This window comes from Apis mellifera, linkage group LG5 (genome assembly GCF_003254395.2).
Source record: "Apis mellifera strain DH4 linkage group LG5, Amel_HAv3.1, whole genome shotgun sequence".
Classification (NCBI taxonomy): Eukaryota; Metazoa; Arthropoda; class Insecta; order Hymenoptera; family Apidae; genus Apis; species Apis mellifera.
The window spans coordinates 5,021,589-5,040,880 of record NC_037642.1 but is presented as its reverse complement, the minus strand read 5'-3'; the positions used below and the strand labels follow the sequence as shown (position 1 = coordinate 5,040,880).

Sequence of the window (19,292 nt, the reverse complement as noted above, 5' to 3'; positions counted from 1 at the left end):
TTCGTTCATCTAATTTCTTGCATTTGATTTTGCTAAACTGTGCGATAACAGAGATTCTGCTTTTTTCAACACGGTTCAATTTTCATCAATAATACATTCGTAGGCTCATCGAGCTACGTTTTATCATCCATAAGAGAGATCTGTGCTTTCATATTGTGTTCCATTGTTTCGAGGGAATGTATGAAACAATTAACACGTTTAACATAATTTGTTTCGAACGCGTTACCGGCTCGTCGATTCGATCGTCGCTTTTGAAAGGGGAAGCATAATTGATCCTTGCATAAAATGAATTGTAAATTCGTGACTATGATACACACACACACACACACACACACACACATATATATATATATATATATATATATATATATATATATATAAGTTGATTAGCAATTGAAACTGGTTTATTCGTATTGGGTATAAATGGAATAGAAAATAAAATAGTAGACAAGATATAATAGATATTTTCATTTCAAACGTATGATTATGTATAACTTTAATTAGATCGAGTTCCTTTTTTTTTGTTTCATTTGTATTATCAAACTATTATATTCCATTTTTGCTATTTTCGTTTCTATTCATATTCTACAGTTTCGAAGAATACATGATTGAAAAAAATGAAAAAGAATTATTCCGGATAAAATATTTGATTAAACATTCAACGATTATTCGACGTTTTATAGTAATGAAAAGAGAAAAATCCAATTTATCAAACCAAAATTGAATGATAATAAAAATATTTTAAAATCGAATATCTCCTCTTGACTATCAACCTTCGTGATTCCAATAATTACAGAACGTAGGCGTTCGATCCGTGAGAAATTGAATTAACCGATCGCGATACATTTTCATTCGCAATCAGTTCACTGTCCATTTCCGAATAAATCTCGCTCGATTGTCCGAGGTTAAACAACTTTCCTTTCGATCCTCGCTTGAATTTCAATTTATTCCATTTTTAGATTGATACTCTCCACCAATGGAATTCTCCATTTTTTTATTTAATTTAATAACGTCGATTGTTCCCCAACGCGATGTATCTCATTACAAATGAAATTAATATTTAAATACGAAATAAAAAATATATATATATAATTTGCACAATTATCTTTGGAATATGAAAATAATTTTACGTAATTGGAATCAATATTTTTGAATATTTATATGTACGAGATACTTGACGATACGACAAGTCCCAAGGTTGTTTTCACATTCAACGATACAATGATAATGTTTGCACGTTAAATATTCACCCCCGCCTTCGCGAATGAATGTTTTCATGAAGGGGCTGCGATATCCCTATTACCTTCGCCGATCGGCAATACCAACGCACAAAAGCAAAATTGGTTTCATCGCTTAATCCAGTCCCTGGCTACGTGTCACCCCCTCCACCCTCCCCGAATTTAATAGACGTGCTGTGTTTTCATGGGCTCGTTTCACTCGGAATCGATACTTCGATCCTTTGTAATTGAAATCGTACCCTAACCTTTTCTAACAAACGATGAACTTTTCAGAGAGAGATATATATATATATAACAAGTTTTAAATTAATTCGAACGATTGGACGATGGCCAATATCGGCTCGTGCAACAAACGAAAATAATATTAAACCTCCTCCTCGTTTAAATTTAATTACGATAATACTCGCACTGTGGAGGGGAAGAAAACTGAATTGTAAATGTATCGCATATGTTTCGAGTGCGATAATACAGAGAGAGAAAGGGAATTTCTGGCGTGAGCTGTCAGTGATGCCAACTGCAAGAGACGGGAGAAATAAGAGTACAGTTTTCGGGCAGATATTTTTGCAGTTTCTGTTTCTGTTTTTTGATTCGAGGATACGTGACGATAATTCGAGAAAATTGGGACGAAATTATCTTTCAGAGGATGGTGGATAAATGATTAATGATCCTTAAGAAGAGTTGAAAGAAGGAATGATATGCATGATGTAATTTCTAGAGGAGAGGCAAAAGGAATGTTCAAATATACGAGCAGCGTTCCGCTTTTCCTCGAATAAACGGTGAAAGCGTATTCCAAGCGAATAAAAATAGGAAATGTGTATTACATTTATTTTATTTTAAACATCGTAGAATTTGCATGTGTTTCGTTAAGATATATTAGAAACGTGATACAAGATTCGGATTGATTCTGTAGAACGGATTGACATTTATTTTAATTCAACTTTAGAATTCTGCGATGAAAAAGAGATTTATTATCGATGAATATTGATCACGAATTCTTTTGAAGATTTTAATTTTCCACGCAGCAAAGATCAAATGACGATAAATATTTGATTACATTCAAAGTTCAAAATCCTCTTCTATGTTATCCTATATCTTTGTCATAAGAAAATATCATTCTTGAAAGACGTAGCGTGTACGTTTTAATTTTAATTAAAAGGAAAATGGGGAGCAAGCGATATCTCAACAAAATTTCAGAGATCAATAACAATTTTCTTCTCCCTTAGAAAATCACAGAGATTAAATCCAAAGGGTTTAAAAAAAGAGCAATCGATATAACGCTTCCTTCGCAACACTTTGCGCTAATCGCGTTTTCAGAGCATCCTAGGCTGTAAATGGGAACCGCCTTCTTCCGACTATATCGAAAAACTTAATTAAGTCATAAAAAAAAGTAAAAATAAAAAGAAAAGAAAAAGGGGAAAAAAGCGTGAGAGGATAGCAGAAGAGTGATGATCCTCGTCATCGGCGAGTAATCGAAATGGATTCAATCTCAAAATTGATTATCGAACGTTCCCAATCAAGAGTCAGTTATACCGGAAATCGAACGGTCTTCTCCTGATCCGGAACCAGAAAAAAAACATACAACGGAAAGAAAAAGAAAAGGCCAATCCTTTTGTCACATATCGTCGATCATCCTTCGATGGAGATATTCGTTTTCAGTTCCGATGATTGATTCCCGGCTTACGCTTTGAGACACCTTATAAAAGCTTGTGAAAAGTTCGAAAAAAAAGAAAAAGAAAAGAAAGGAGAGAGAATAAAGACGTCAATGGCTGTAAGCATTCTTTATTCGAATTCATTCTCGCTTACACTCGAGGCGTCGTCTTTTGTTTAGCGTGAAAAAAAAAGTCATCGATCGATTTTTCGAAGTAAACGAGCTCGTGAAAATAAAATTCGTATTGTAATAATAATAATTGTGTAAAATTATTATTAATTAATTAAAATTACCTTCCTTTTTGATGTTACATTTTTATTACAAAATAAAAATATATAATACGTTAAAGCAAATGATTGTAGAAAATTATGTTTCGAATAATTTGTATCAAGGAGATCATGATGATGTAATTAATAAACATTAAAGTTATTTAAATATATGGAAAGTAAACCTTATTTTAATAATAAACGTAATAAATTCATGTAGGACGTAGAAAATATATAAAATAATTTATAAATAAGATACGAATCATTCATAAAAACATCAGTTTAAATCTAAAAATAAAAAAATGAAAAACAATATATTCTCTGACTTAAATTAATATTTTGCAACGTTAAAGAGGCTGAAATCGTGTCTTTGATAAGCAATATATATAGATAACTTGAAAGCTAGTTTTACATAGTGCTACACGCATGAATAGAATGCTAAGTATCGAGGCTGACAGCCATTTTCCATCAAAGACTTTGAATGAAGTATCGACTGATAAAAATGTATCCTTAATGATAAAAACAAAAATAATAAAATTGTAAAAAAAAGCAATCTGATAGATCTTTATCTATGACAAATACGTGATTCCTTCGATCGAATAATCAATTGGATCGAATTGATTAATGAAAACGAAAGGAATGCAAAAATAATAGATAAAAATGGTAGATATATTCGTACTTTGAAATCGTATCGAACATGGCTCGTAAAATGGACGAAAATTCGCTCGTCTTTCATGAAAGAGGAGAAGCGTCGTGGATAGAACGTTGAAAAATATCATGTTCTCTCGTCCAAGATGAGAAAAACACCAGACACATTAGCGTGACCGACAAAGTGCAACACAATTTTATTTAATAACTTTTGAAAAGATACTTTGACGATAAAATAAAACGATAATTGAAAAGTTATTAAGATTCGTAAATATCGTATCGCCAAGTGAAGCATTTATATCTTTCTTCGAATGTTAATTCAAATCCATCTTGATAATCTTTTTGTTCTAACATATCTTTAAGGATGATGTAACGCTCGAAAGTGGAGTCGTCTCGTATTTCCTATTAAGTTCAAAGTTCCAAGAATACGTTTTCTCAAGAAAAGGTACTTTTATTAATCCTCTGATGGATTAAAAAACCGAAGCGTTAAGGATACGAACCGGAGTGCTCGATCGATTTCATGCAATTTGCTATTTTCACGCAAGATCGATGAGGAAACGATTCGAGCATCAAAATCCATCTTGTTCAACGATACACGAACACGAGCGGAAGAGCTGTTCCAATGATTAAACGAACCTTCCTCCTAACATCGACTGAAGCTGCCTTACGATGCGTGAAAAAAATGATAGAAAAACCCAGGTGAGAGAACACGATATACTTTACCTTATCTAACTAAAAGGGTTAATCGTCCATTGCATGTTGAGAGATATTAATTTTAAAAATATTATATATTTGAAAATTAGAAAAATTTTTCCATACGATAACTATACGATATACAAAGTTTTAGAATTGAAAAAAATCACATGATATATTTCAATTTAACTCCATTCATTTGTATGGATTTGGAAACAATTTTTCATAAATATATTATCATAGGTTCAAACAATGATGAGTAGCCATTAATTGATGGTAATGATGGTAAACTATGTGACAATTAACTATTTGTTTATCTTTGATAAAGAAATATTTTATTATCAATTTTTAATGTGAAAGATATTAAGAAATTTATTTTTCGAAGAATTACAATTTTCAATCAATTTTCTTTTATCCTCCGTTTCCTAAGTAGAAATCTCGCTTGAAAAGATGTTATTTTGAAGAGATTCACGATCCTGGCGAGAGAGTATTTTGATTTCTGACAAAAAAATTAAATAATAGTTTCATTCGATTTTAGAGAAAGATTGTGTTGAAAACTATAAGGAGAAATAACATTGTTTTCTTGAGAAGTTAATTTTCAGTAAAGTCCTAAAACTTTGTAGTTTCGTGTACTTTGTTCGCTCAATTGTACAAGTTTCATTTAACAATTATAATAATAAATAAACAAGAAAAGTGTGTGAGGTCCCGTTAAGGGAATAAACAAAAGTTTATAGAAACATGGTGAATATTAAAGAACGTCAATGTTGACTTAACGAGAAAAGTAATTTTAACTTTTCGACTAAACATCAAAGTGAAAAGGGTTTAAATTGTACGCGACCGAAGTGGAGGAGGATTGAAATTGAGCTCCATCTAAAACGAATAATCGGTTACAAAGCTTTCACAAAATTTCAATAAGTATTCACATCAGATGATAAAAAAGAAATTATATAATAAATAGATTATGAATATTTATGTGATATTATTGTACAGGCATTTGTATAGGTATTGAACAAAAGAATTGGAAAAACAAAAATATTTTCTATTGCAACATTTTGTTTCATATTCACCCTGACAAGTTTTTGAATCAATAAAATACAGGAATATCAAGACTCTTGATAATTTATTTGATAAATATAATAATAATCCCCTTTAAAATTAATTCTTTAACTTATCATTATAACGAATTATTGAATTCGAAATAAATCTTCATTTCAACTCAACGTCTCAAATTCATCAGCAAACTTTTAATAATTCATCATCTTGACGTTAATTTATAAATAGTTAATTTAATAATTCTTTTACGAAAGATTTATAAAAAAAAATTATAAAAATTCCTATGATAGTTACATAACATTCTGCACATAATTCCGTTATAATTAAGTTATAATTCACTTTAACACGATCAGCGGTAAAATAAATTACAAGTCGGAAATTCGATACCAACTCTCCATCTCTTCATTTATCAAAAACTTTTAAAGATTTACACCTCTAATTCGAACCGTTCGATTAAACATTCATTTTACATCAATTTTACAACGTTTAAAAAAAAAAAAAAACAGAGGATTAACACCACCAGTCCATTTTTATTCGTGGAAAAAAAAATCCATAAATCCTACCCCATTGATTTCGTCGTAGTGGTAGCGGCGCCATTTACCACTGAAATTCAACGTCCATAATTCATTCACACTTCGTCCATCATTACATCGCGCGTACGATCGTGGAATCAGCGTTCTCCAGAACGGGAACGCGTTATACATTTCCATCCATCGAGGCGAGCACCCGGCCAATTAAATGGCACGCTATAAAGTCGCGTTAAACCGGCGAAGAACATCAAACCGGGCTTAATTACAATGTCCCGATGTGGCTGAGAAACCGGTAATGAACCGAGGAGGATGAAAGCGACTCCCGTCGTGAAATCCGCTCACGAGACGAATTAATTCTAAAGCGAAAGAAAGCGAAAAAAAAAACGGGTTTAAATCGGTCTTATATCGGCCATTTTGATAAGCTGGAAAAAGGGGTGGGTTTAACTAACCCCCCCTGGCCATTTGTCTCTAAAAGCGTTAATACCGGCCGCATCCGAATTGCAAATTTTGGATAATGGAAGACGTGCGGGCGAATATAAACTAGTAGGTGCACGCGAGGTTTGCATTTCTTTCATAAAGGTGGTTTCGGCAAAGTTTGTTGCGTTTCGGATGAACTTTTAATGGATAACGGTGTATACTTTGGTGTCCGAGTGGTTAAAATGGTTTTCTTTCTCGTATGTGGAAACGTTATTGCTCACGGATATATAGGAATTTGTTAATTGACGAGAAGAATTTGTTTGTAAAAAAGTATATTTATTTAGATTGCTCGGTTTATTAGTAATTAATATTATTATTCAAAGGTTTGATTATATTTTTGAAATATAAAAGAATCTTTCGTGACGTCTGCAATTATTTTAAAGAAAATCATCGAAATATATGCTTTTATATTTTTGAAAAAAAAGTGTGTCTCTGTAAAAAATATTTCTGTGACTTTTTTTTTTTTATCATGAGTGGATGTTGGAATGTAGGTCGCTGTAACGATGATTTTATTCATCGAAAATATTTTTTATACTCTCTCTGTACAATTCTTTTTTCGATCATCCTAAAGAAATGAACGTTTATTATTTAAAACGATTATTCAAGGACTTGAGGAAGGCAGGTAATCGATTGATAAAATATCCGACGAACGTGAGAAAATACAGCCGGATAAAAATTACCAAATTATTTATAAAATTAAAAAAGGAGAAATGATCGATTTTCACTTTCTCATCTTAAAAAAACTCTTATCAAAAGAATTTCAATATTTTATAATATTCGATCTCGATTTTTTAGAAAATCAAATTAAGTTCAATGGAAATAATCTTTCGGTTTATTTAATTAAATAAAATTCCTGTTTAAAAATAATTGTGAATGTTTATCTCCAGTTACAGAAGTTCGGAGGAAAGGTGGATTGTGAATCGAAAAAATCGGAACCAAATGGTGAGAGAGGGAAACGGGCCAAGGCTGTGTATTACCGAAATCGAGTAATTTCCGGCCTCCATTCCCGATCAAGAACATTGTCCCGATGCTGATTTCACGACGAATTTATCTCCAGTGGTTCAAATCACGCGATTTAAAGTAACGACGATTCTACTTCGACAGCAGATGTCGAACTTTTACCATGGCTTCGGACGATTCTTGTAGAAGCACGAAAGGTTAGTTAAAATTGATCGTGATTTCTGCTTCATCTCGGGAATGAAAGAGCTTCCGAATATTCGTCACATTTTTCGTAAGATGAATATTATTTTTGTGGAAAAAAAAAATATAATAAAGTAGAGAGAAGATGAAAATAAAAATTTTAAAATCGATCGTTTCGTTGTAAATTATCAAATATTCAAATAATCGACGAGAAAACTTTGCGCATCTTCCATGTGCGAAATAAAATTCTTTCGTTTTCGAGAGAATCATATTTTAAATTTATTTAATTTTCAATTATTGCTCACGTTTTATTCATCTCCTTGTTGATAAATTCACCTTTACCTTGCAAGTCTCTGAATTTAATTTACAGCTCCCCGATGTACACGGGGAGCATGCACGATGCGCGAAATTAAAATGTCAAAGATGGGGGAGGGGAATCTAGGACAAACTTTTAACTAATATCATCTTCGTATCTCCGATCTCTGAAATTTTCAGAACGCCCCCGCGTGATGAGACGCGGCGGAAATACGGGGTTGCCATCGATCAAGTGAAGATTTTTCGCGAAAAGAAAAAAATTTCCATCGATCGTGGCCCGGCGGATGCGTCATGTCGTCGTACGAGGGTCACGTTTACGAGCGGAATCTTACTTGAAGAGACGCAGAGAGAGAGAGAGAGAGACGCAGAAGAGGAGGGGAACAGGAGGTTGGAAAAAACAGCTTTTAAATTACAATGTCAACGCCCGCAACGGACCCGCTTCCGTCCACCGTTTCCGGGGAATTGACGACCGCTCTTATACCGACGGTTACCAAGATCGATACGCGGCTGGACGTCAGTCCCATCTCGGTGGTTTTGGCAGTGTCGATAGTCTGCATTTTATCACCGATCACCGTCACCGGAAACTCCATTATCCTGGCCGCCTTCTATAGGTACAAGAGACTGAGGACTGCGTCCAATTACCTGCTAGTCTCTTTGGCCGTCAGCGACTTCGGGGTAAGCTTTCAATCGATTTTTCCTCGCGACAATATCGGTGATGTGTTAAATTACGTTTCTTATCTCTCTTACTTCAGTGGTGAAAATGATAAAAGGGGGAAAAATATATATATATATATAAAAATATTTGGACTCGATTACTCGTTCGAAAGTATTTATGGTATAACGCGAGATCCGAAGTTTTATTAGAATCCATGACAAAGGAGATATCGAAGTGGTGCCCATTGTTTCTCGAGATTGATGGCCTAACAGGATATTTTAATTAGTCAGCTAATCAATCAGAAAACGGGACGAGGGCCCCGCTCTCGTGCGATAGTCCTTCCATCGCGATTGATGTTGACACGTTTCACTCCAAGTACATACGGTTGCCCCAAATTAATCGATCAAATAGTATCCACTATATACTATATTTATGTGCGATAAATACGAACGCTAACGATTAAGAGTTTCGTTCGAAAAAAATTCAGCCTTGTTTAATTTCAATTATTAGAATTTCATGATTTTAATAAGATGATTTTTTTGTGATATAATTACAATTTAAATATCTTAATAAAAAAACATGTTAATCCATCTGAATCTCTCTTAAAGAAGATTAATAAGAATCATTTTTATCATTCTTTCGTAATACGAATAACGTAAATATTAATCTTAAACATTATATCATAGATGCTTATACCAAAAGATCCAGGTCACTTTGAACAAGCACCAATGAAACTTGTATTGATATAACATTGTTCCTTACACTTGATTCCTTAAACTCCATCAGAACAATTTGATCGTTCAACTTGGAAGCACTATGTACACATTCTATAGCCGATTAATTACCCAAAGTAAAGCACACTTACCCAATATACAATTCGAATCGATTTGCTTTATGATCGCAATATCAATATAACTTTGTACCTCCTTGCGACTAACGCCTCGACCGTATATCCATATAACACGCTTTGAAATACGCGTATATACTACGTACGATATTATATCGTAAAGCTGTAAAGCCGAATGTCTGTTGTTTATCAAGAGTTTCCAAGTCGAGGCGTTTCTCGTCTCTAATTCACCATTCATACATATCTAAATCCGATATTACTTGCACGCAGGTCGGTGTATTCATGCCTTTTGGGATGCAGCTCGAGTTGTCCGGTTTACCGGAAAATGGCGTTTCCACGTTGTGCATCGTGCCATACTGCATCGTGATTGCGCTATGCAGCGTAAGCGTGTTGGTGACCGTGGCGATTGCCGTGGACCGATTAACGTCGCTTGCACAACCTCTCAGGTACAAGAACATCATCACTCACAGCAGCATCGAGAAGTACATCGCCGTGTTTTGGATCTACGCGATCGCTGTCGGCCTCTCGCCTTTGATCTACGTGAAAATAGTGGGCGTTCAATCGCACAGGTGAGTAAAGATCTTAAGCCAATTTTCTTTTCGAATTTGTCAATTATAATTTTAATCGAATCTAATCACGAATCAATCTGTGGATTTTGTGATTTTAAGACAATGTTCTTTTAAAGCCATCTTTTTTAGTTTCGACTCATCTTTTATAATAGCCTGGTGTGATCTCCTCCTGTCTCCGTATAAGATAAGGAAAATTTAAGAAATTAGTATAGTTCTATGGTCAAGGAATGTCTTTGAGTTAAGTATCAAGAAAATCTTACTCTTACAAAATTTCTTGGTAATTTATCTATTAGTTTATGTCTTTAAAATCAATATTTCTAATGAGATTTTAATGAAATTTCAATTATGGTGTAATGTAAATTTTCTGTGAGAAAAATATTGAAATAGCTGTGTATAAATTTTTTCCTAATTTCGTATAATGATTGGAAACGTTTTGAAAATTGTTAAAATCAAATTGTTCACCTGTCACGTTTCTCAAACAAAGACGAAACGAACGAACAGTAGAATCAAACTAGGAAATACAATCGCGTGTTCCATCGAGACTGCGTCTTTTTCACGCGAAATGAAAAAGAAAAATCAGCGAAGTCGGTTTCTCTTCTTCTGTGAACAAACGTAACTAATTTCCCGAACGTAACTTCTTTCTCCACGTTTCGTGGAAACAGTAAAATTCGTTAGGAATGCACGTATACTTCGACAGATTTCGCTTTGCGCTTTTCGTTTCACAGAATTTACGGTATGCAATTTAATGTAGAAAAATTTTGTAAAAGGAAGTACCAGAAATATCGTAGAAATTGCATCTTGCGATGGATTGCCGTTTAATTTGAACTTATCGCGTTTTCTTTTATAACGTGAAAAGTTGGAATCGAATCATAATAGAATTATAATGGAAAATGATATTTTCATCATTTGTTAAAATTTCACAAATTTCGCATAGTTATTCAATGGATATACACGAAGTTATTTTAACTTCGCCACGTGCTCTGTTTGCTTTACTATAATAAAAGCAATCTAATCTCCTTGTATCCATTAAACATCAAACGATAAATATATCTACACAGTTTGCATAACCCCGTTGATTTTTTTTAACCGAAGACAAATTGTTCAATCGAAGGGCATAGAGATAAGAAGAACTGAATCGTTCCAAAAAATGAATTATTCTATAAAAACAATTATAACTTGTCAAATCAAAGAATCTAATTTATAAACACTTAATAATCGATAAAAGAAAATTCATATTATACCTCTTCTCCAGTTCATCGAGATCAATGAACAAATTCTTCTAATCTGACACACGTGTAAATTAGCAAAGCATCAATCGATCGATATTCGAATCATATCCTCGCGGTTACATAACGATTAGCTAACGAGTGAAATCAATTCTCTTTCTGTTCGCAGTGGCAACTGCAGATTCGGCGCAGCGGTTCTCCCACCAGTAAGGGTGTTCCTGGTGGTGGCTGTGTGGGCACCCAGTGCTCTCGTTCTTCTCGGTTGCTACATGTACGTGTATCTGGTGGCACGTGCACACGCACGTGCGATTTATACGGTAGAATTGTCATTCAGGCATCAAACGCAGACCTTGGCATTGCCGCGTTACGGCCAAACATTGGCAGTCACGGTCGGCGCGTTTCTCATTCTCTGGCTTCCCTTTCAAGTGAGTATATATATATATATATATATTATATAATTTCTCCTAGTGAATAGGACACACGATTACTGTATAAATCTCAATTTATAATCGAATAATCCAGCACGATACATGCCGTAAATTTTTACAAATTAACATCGTTTCACCATACAACCGAACGTGTTACGACGTGTGCTCCACGCTCGACTATTATTACGGTTGTACTACTCGCACGTGTCGGAATTACGCGATATCAGTTCTACTTTATTACGAATACGCACTCGCACCGATCCCCAAAATTTAAGATTGGCGCGTAGCGTGCATACTAAAAGTACAATATATACAGAATTTCCTTTCTGGGGAAAAGAAAAATAAAAAGAGTTTTTGTACATCGAGATTTATTTTCCCGTAATGCAGCATAGAAGACAGAAATGCATAATTTCATTTAAAAGAGCTCGAAGTAGTTGTTGGAAAAAAAAATTTTGTACTTTAATTAATTATCTGATTCGAGAAAAAAAAATAATAATTTTCAATTAGAATACGTAATGAATAGTTTATTCGATATGAAAATCGCGAGGTATTGCTTGAGATATCCATACTTGGGGGAAAAATACATGTAACATGGTCAATGTAAAAAATTTAATAAGCGCTTCACAAAGTTGAATATGAAAGGTGAAAAGTTCTGAAACGAGATCGCCAGTTTTAAACTAATTTGAAAAGTTATAGGTGACACGAGCAACGATCTAATAAACTTACGATGAAGATTCCACTACAGTAGTAGAAGAGGTAATAAAATTAGTGTTAAAACAAATATTTCACGTACTTGTTACATTCTTTAAACGTTCAATTCTTTTTTTAATTTTAATTTTATTACGTTTCAAATATTGTCTCTATTTTAAATCGAATTTAACATCCGCCCAAAAAATCAAATTTTTAATTTTTCATATGTGAAATAAAACTTTACGTTTGAAATCGAAAATATCCAAACTGTAATTTGCTTCGATCTAATCTAGTCTTCAGCTTTGATAGAAAAACAAATTTTTTCCAATATTAAAAAGTCGAAATTACGTTATTTTTCTTTTTTCGAATAAAATATTTTTCTTGCTTTCATTATAACATTGACGTTTCATTTCTTTCAATATTAAAGAATTTACTTAATTTGTCTTGGATCAAACTCACTGATGATTAATTGATGCCGCATGAATGATAAGTGATAATAAGGTTTCTCGTTCCCATGAGCAAAAATTGTACAGAAAAGAAAGGTGGAAAACGATCGTAACTTTCGTAAATTGTTGCAATGAAGAAGTTGCGGAAATGGATTCTTTCCAACCGTGAAGAAGTTGAATTCAGGAAAAACTTCTCATTCGAGTTCTCCCCTTTTTGTTATTGCAAAAAAAAAAAAGTAGCTCCGACTGAACGATAATTACAGAAACAATTTTATATCATGAAATACACGAATACAAATACACGATTTTAACCACTCTTCATGGTTACGTGGAAGCTCATAAATCAATTAAATAAAATTCTGTGATAAACTCCTATAAAATTTCATTACTTTGTGACATTTGATTTGCCACTGGAATGGAAAATAATATTTGTTAAAAAAAAAGACAATTAAAAGATAGAACAAAACTTGATAATATATTTTCTATTCAATGTCTGTTTAGAAAAATTTTATAAACTAGGATAAAATATTAAATAAAAGATAATGAAAATTTTTGTGCATTCAATTACAATGCAATATAATGTTGATACGAAATTCAAAATTGGAAATTTTCTATCGTTATTCTTTATTAAATTTTCGAAAATGGAGATGATCATAAATAATTCTAATCTACACTTATATTACTTATCTAGAAACGGGTAGTATATAATTCGAACGTACTGTGAATATATTAAATAATATCCTCGTGGATAAATTGAACAAAAGGAACATATGTATATATCTACCAAGTTAACGATGAAACTTTCTAAACTTTCTTCAATGCATTTTGATCTTACATCTCTCCGTGATATATTCACTACGATATTCCTTTCATTTTAAGTTAAACATCATTAAAACTTCAGAAATTGATTCCGTGTATTCTCTCAGTAACTCTGAAAAAAAAAAAGACAGAAATTATACTAGCATTCAGTTTTTAACAAAATTTAATGTAGAGAATCATTAGAAGCTTATTCAAGAAGTTTTTTGAAAGATATGAAATATTACTTTTTCATAAAGTAATGAAAGCGAGACAAAATATCTTCTTAACACAAGATAAATTTGCTTACAGACTTGCATGCTGTTGGATATTTTCTGCGGTACCAAAATCCTCACCGAGTGGGCGGTCGTGTGGCTTGGATTGCCTATAATGGCGCACAGTGGCGTGAACCCATGGATTTATGCTTTCCATCATGGAGAGATGAGAGTTGCTGCAGGCAAAATTACCGAAGAATTGGTTGCTCTGTTCGGAGTTACGCCCAGCCGTTACGGTTGCTCCCCAATGAGACGTGGTTCCAATACGAATATGGAATTAGCAGAGGTGAACAATAGTAACGAAGGCAGAAGGCATCCTGTCGAAGATTGTTTTGCAGTGAAGCAAAACAGCACTCTGTACACAAGCAGACGATGTCTAGACGTGTCTGGGAGGCACACGGATATCTCGCCTGAAAGAAATATCGATCACACTTCGTCCGAGAATAGACAAGAAGATATAATCGAGGAAAATATCCACGATCTGACGATGATGCTCGATCTGAAGTATATCATCGATCGTAATCACATGATCGACTCGAATCACAACATCGACAAGATCAAAAATCTCAAGTATTTATTAGATCCAACGTTCAACAAGATCAGACATCTGAGAAGATTGAATCACAAAAAGCTCGCTAGCAAGAACTTCTCGAAAGTGTCGGAACCAAAATTCATCTCGTATCAGAATTTGAAGAGCGATGGCACGTTAAATCCTAAAGCGTTGCAAATGAATACCATGTCGGATCCTATGCTCAGTGCCGATAGCCCGACCATACACGCGAAAGACTTCAACGTCGGTCTCAGCCCTATTAACATCAAAAGAAGAAACTCGAATCTCTGTTCCGTATCGGATCCAAATATCAAAGCAGCGATAGGCCTCTCTTCCGAGGTAAATCTTCGACTTCCAACTGATGAAAATGTGAATGAAGCTCATAGATATTCTGTACAAAATTTAGATCATAATAGATACGATGGAGGATTAGCTAAACATATTATGTTGTCACGCCAATTGGAGAATCAAAAACGGTTTCAAATCTATCCGCGTCCACGGATGAAGATCAATAATTACGATCGGAACAGTCCAAATTTAAATTTAAGGCTGCAAAACAGTTACACGTCGCTATCCATACCGGACAGTAAATCGAGTTTGTTGGACAGTCCAAGACAAAGAATGTCGCCAAAACATATGACAATTACTTCCAATAAACTAGCCAATCTTGTTCATCAGGATCATCTGACTTCGAGAAACTTGGAATCCAGAACAGATTCAACTTCCAGAATATTACAAATCCGAAGAAATATGGAAATACTGAAACATTCCGAATCGATCAATACCATAGAACCGATGACACACGTCCGATTATTAGAACCTTATAAAATCATGGAAACTCTTGCAGTACCTACGGTACATTCGGAACCACCGAGTCCCATAGATCCCCTTCCTCTTGCCTCTTTGCAAGAAGAGGACGTGAAAAATTCCGAATCGAAGCCTTCCATTAATATCGATTACTTGAAATCTCCAATGGGTAATAGAAGAAGTCCAGTTAGACATTCAGATCCTGTGATACCATCCGTCTTGTTGAATATCGAAGATTATAGTGAAAATCATAAATCATCGAACAAATCTAGTCACGATAGTTCCTTCAATAATCTGGCATCGTTGGATCAAATGGCATCGATAGAGCCCATAGATCTGTTCGAGGCTTTGTTGAAAAACTCGGAAAAGTGTCGAGAAGGAAGATTACCAGAGCCAATCTTCGCTGAACACGATTCCACGAGATTTAGTTCAAGAAGACCTTCGGATTCGAAATGGTCAGAATCGTCGAGAAGTCAAGAAATTCTATCCAATGTAGTTACCGAACATCAAACGTTTCCTTCGTCCTATTCAGTGAACAATTTTCAGGTTTGCAATAGCGGCAGCGACCTAAACGATCTCACATCCCTGGATCCGTTCATGTGTCCGGACGCATTAACATCATCGTTACGCGAATCCTTCTTCAGCGCTCCATCCGTACCTGATTCAGAGATTTTCACATCGTTCGAAGATGAATCCAATTTCACATCAGATTCTGAACATAATTTATCCCCATACGATTCCAAATCAACGATCAATTTGAAAAAATCAGCGATCGAGGCCGATTTACAAAGCAAGTCCACGGAGTCTATGTTTCGAAATAGATGCCTGTCGATGAAATCGTGCACGATCTTGCGATTAGAACCCTCGTTACATCGAAATAGGTTACGTATCAAACCTGGAGCGGATTATATTCTGAAAGATATGTCTATTAAGAATTCGCATTTAGCTCCGCTCGCCACACCAACACCCACTGAAATTTGTACTCCTACATTCGAACTTGTTTCAGAAATAAAGAGTGACAATGGTGTCGGCGTAAGAGTATAGATTTATTGTAAAAAAAAAAGTATAGATTTATCTCTCGAATCAATTGATGAACAAAATGATCGTTCGTTTATTTTAGACTTTAGATGGACATTGATGAAATAAAATTAAAAAAAACATCGTTAGTTAGCATTGTCTTTCGATTGCAATGTTATCTGTTCATCGAACAAGAATTTTTATGATGTATCACGTTGTATAATGATGCGATTACATGTCTGTATTTTTATAATAGCTCGATGCTGATAAAATTATTCTGTCTATCTTTTAAAAAAGGCGTACTGAAATGTAGATTATTGTGAAACAATGGAACTTTCAAGTTGGACTGTGATAGTACGACGTGTCTTTAAGAGGATCATAGAACGATCACGTGAGAGAGGAAATTCTATAATTATTTGACGATGATTAATCCTTTGACTCCTAAAGATCGTTTGATCAAAATATTTCTTTAAAGGACGAAGAATTTATCACTTTTTATTGAAAAATTTATGGAACGAACTATTTTATTCTATAACAATAATACAATAATTTACTTTAATATTAATCTAGAAGGAGTCTTAGAATTAAAGTCGTTACAAATTTGTAATATATTACACGATTCACATTAAAATATTTATGTTAGTATAAATTAAGATATTCAAAGCGTAAAATATTAAAAGAAGAATGATTACGAAAAATATATAGATAATGAATCAATCTATTGATGAAAATTGCTATTAAGAGAGCAACGATAGCTGGATCTATAGATATTCTTTAAATCTTATATCAATTATATTTATCAAATTTTGTCTCGCTGATTACGGTTAACTTGGCCGATATTTAAATATATTTCAACGTTATTTTAAACGTTATCAGAACATTGTGCCAAGCGAAGATTTTACGCAAGATTTTCAAACAATTTTCGTTCTCCTCTGAAGAATTAAAGTAAGACAGTAAACTGTGAACTACATATATTGCCGTTTGTGTACCTGATTATAGTTGATAATTTGCTGGCGAACAAGGTTTTTCATAAAATATATGATAAAATGTTGATGGATAGTTTTTGTCCTTACAGTCAACGAAATCTGCCTGGCTCATATCATTTAAGTTACACTTTATAATTTTACATTTCTCTTTCGATCGATTAATAATGACCGATTACTTAATCATATCCAATTTTAATTAATTTAATACATACAACTTAATAGTTCGTGAGATGATAAATAATCATTTATTATTAACTATTAGGAAATCTAATCAATCTCGTTCCATTTCTCCAAAATTCTGAACAATGATCGGCACTTTAAAAACAAATATAAATATTGTTAGTATTATAAATGAATGTTACTCCGTAACAATATTTAAAGAATATGAATATTTTAACAAAAAATGAAAGAATCGTTGTTTCAATTGATCACATAACACAAGAGGCAACAAGCAAGAATCATTTTAGATCGAATGCAAGATGTAATTTATTTAAGAAAATTGTACAGTAGAAGGAACGTAAGGACCAAACATTTTCGATATACGAACTCTAACGTGAATGTCATCAGTCCTTGACTTATGATTAGTTAGATAACTTATAATTAGCTTATAATTATACGATAGAAAATTTTTAACTTAATTGATTGTATTCTTTTACAATGTCTCATAATAATCATAGTCTAATTGATACTTGAATTGATTTATAAATATCTCTATTGAAATTTTTTATTTTTACATCATATTTTAATTAAATCATCATTGTTATAAAAATCGCTTTGCCACTGCAGACTTTTAAAAAAAAAAAAAAAGAAAAAGAAAACTATCTTAGGACTCAGATTATTCTTTCAACCATTCATAACGCCAATTAAATATTGAAAATTACACGTATAATTCACAAGAAGATTCTCTATAAAATAAAATTATTTTTATCATATAATTTTTTAAAATCCTATATTCACTTAAATGTGAATATGTATCTCATATTATTGATATTATAGAACTTTTACTTTTCAATTAATAATAAAAATATATGTGATGATAAAAATGTTTGTAAAATGTAAAGATAAACTAATTTAACAGTATGAATTCAATTTTCACTACAATCAATATAAATTAAAATTAAAAATTTAATTTTGTATTTAAAAATTTTGTATTTCTATAAATATTCATGATTTTCAGTAATTTCTAATTATAAATATAAATTATAAATTATATAAAAACTCTTGTTTTACATTTATAAAATAAATAAGAATTAGAAATTCTAAAACAAAAATTATAATTTATAAATTTATGAACTTTTATAATTCATAAATTTATTGTATTTTATTTCTATGAATTCTATTTGCATCCTAATAGAACTTGTCTTATATTTACTTTGTATAAATTTATTACATTCATTAATATTATATAAAAAATCAATATTATATAAAAAAATTTTAAAGATAATTTACAACTTGATTCAATAAATATCTGAATTTAAATTTTTTTTTCAATACAAATCAAACAATTTTCTAAATTTTCTAAAAATAAATATTAATACTTCACTATTAACGACTGTAAATGATGTACAATCATTTTTTTAATTATATGTATAATAATAAAAAGAAATTTCATAGCTTTAATTCCTTAAATATGATTCGTTCTATGAAATGTCTTCCATTTATGTAAATTATGGAGGAACAAACGAATGAAAATCTTAGTTCGTTCTTGTATGTTCTATTTTAAGTTATAGATTAATAGCGCTCTATGGTATTCAAGGTTCTGTACAAATAAAAGAACATTTGTCAAAATGAGAGGCACTGATATATTTTTATGAAATAATATTTTATCGTTCTTTGTAAATACAGAAATATATCCAAATAAAAAAAAAATTGTAAACTATAAATTTATGTGAAACTATTCTGCTATTTAAGTAAAAAAAAATAATATATTATCGATATATTATTATTGTCTATTTGACAATAATTTTTATTCTATAATATTCAATAATTATCT

At 32.4% G+C, this 19,292-nt stretch overlaps 1 protein-coding gene across 3 annotated transcripts in view; it reads left to right on the top strand.

Moving 5' to 3' along the window:
- LOC100577231 overlaps positions 1-16,359 on the top strand; it is a 94,003-nt gene extending 77,644 nt beyond the window's left edge. The window contains exons 1-6 of one of the 3 annotated variants that reach the window (XM_026440796.1): positions 3,703-4,499; positions 7,441-7,710; positions 8,189-8,683; positions 9,781-10,079; positions 11,475-11,730; positions 13,977-16,359. In XM_026440796.1, coding sequence (XP_026296581.1) covers positions 8,423-8,683; positions 9,781-10,079; positions 11,475-11,730; positions 13,977-16,340 — 3,180 coding nt within the window. In that variant the 5' untranslated portion in view covers positions 3,703-4,499; positions 7,441-7,710; positions 8,189-8,422 and the 3' untranslated portion in view covers positions 16,341-16,359. Of the gene's footprint in view, positions 1-3,702; positions 4,500-7,440; positions 7,711-8,188; positions 8,684-9,780; positions 10,080-11,474; positions 11,731-13,976 lie in introns of those variants that run through there. The other 2 variants (XM_026440797.1, XM_026440795.1) reach the window with 2 other exon arrangements.
- The last annotated feature ends 2,933 nt before the right edge of the window (positions 16,360-19,292 follow it).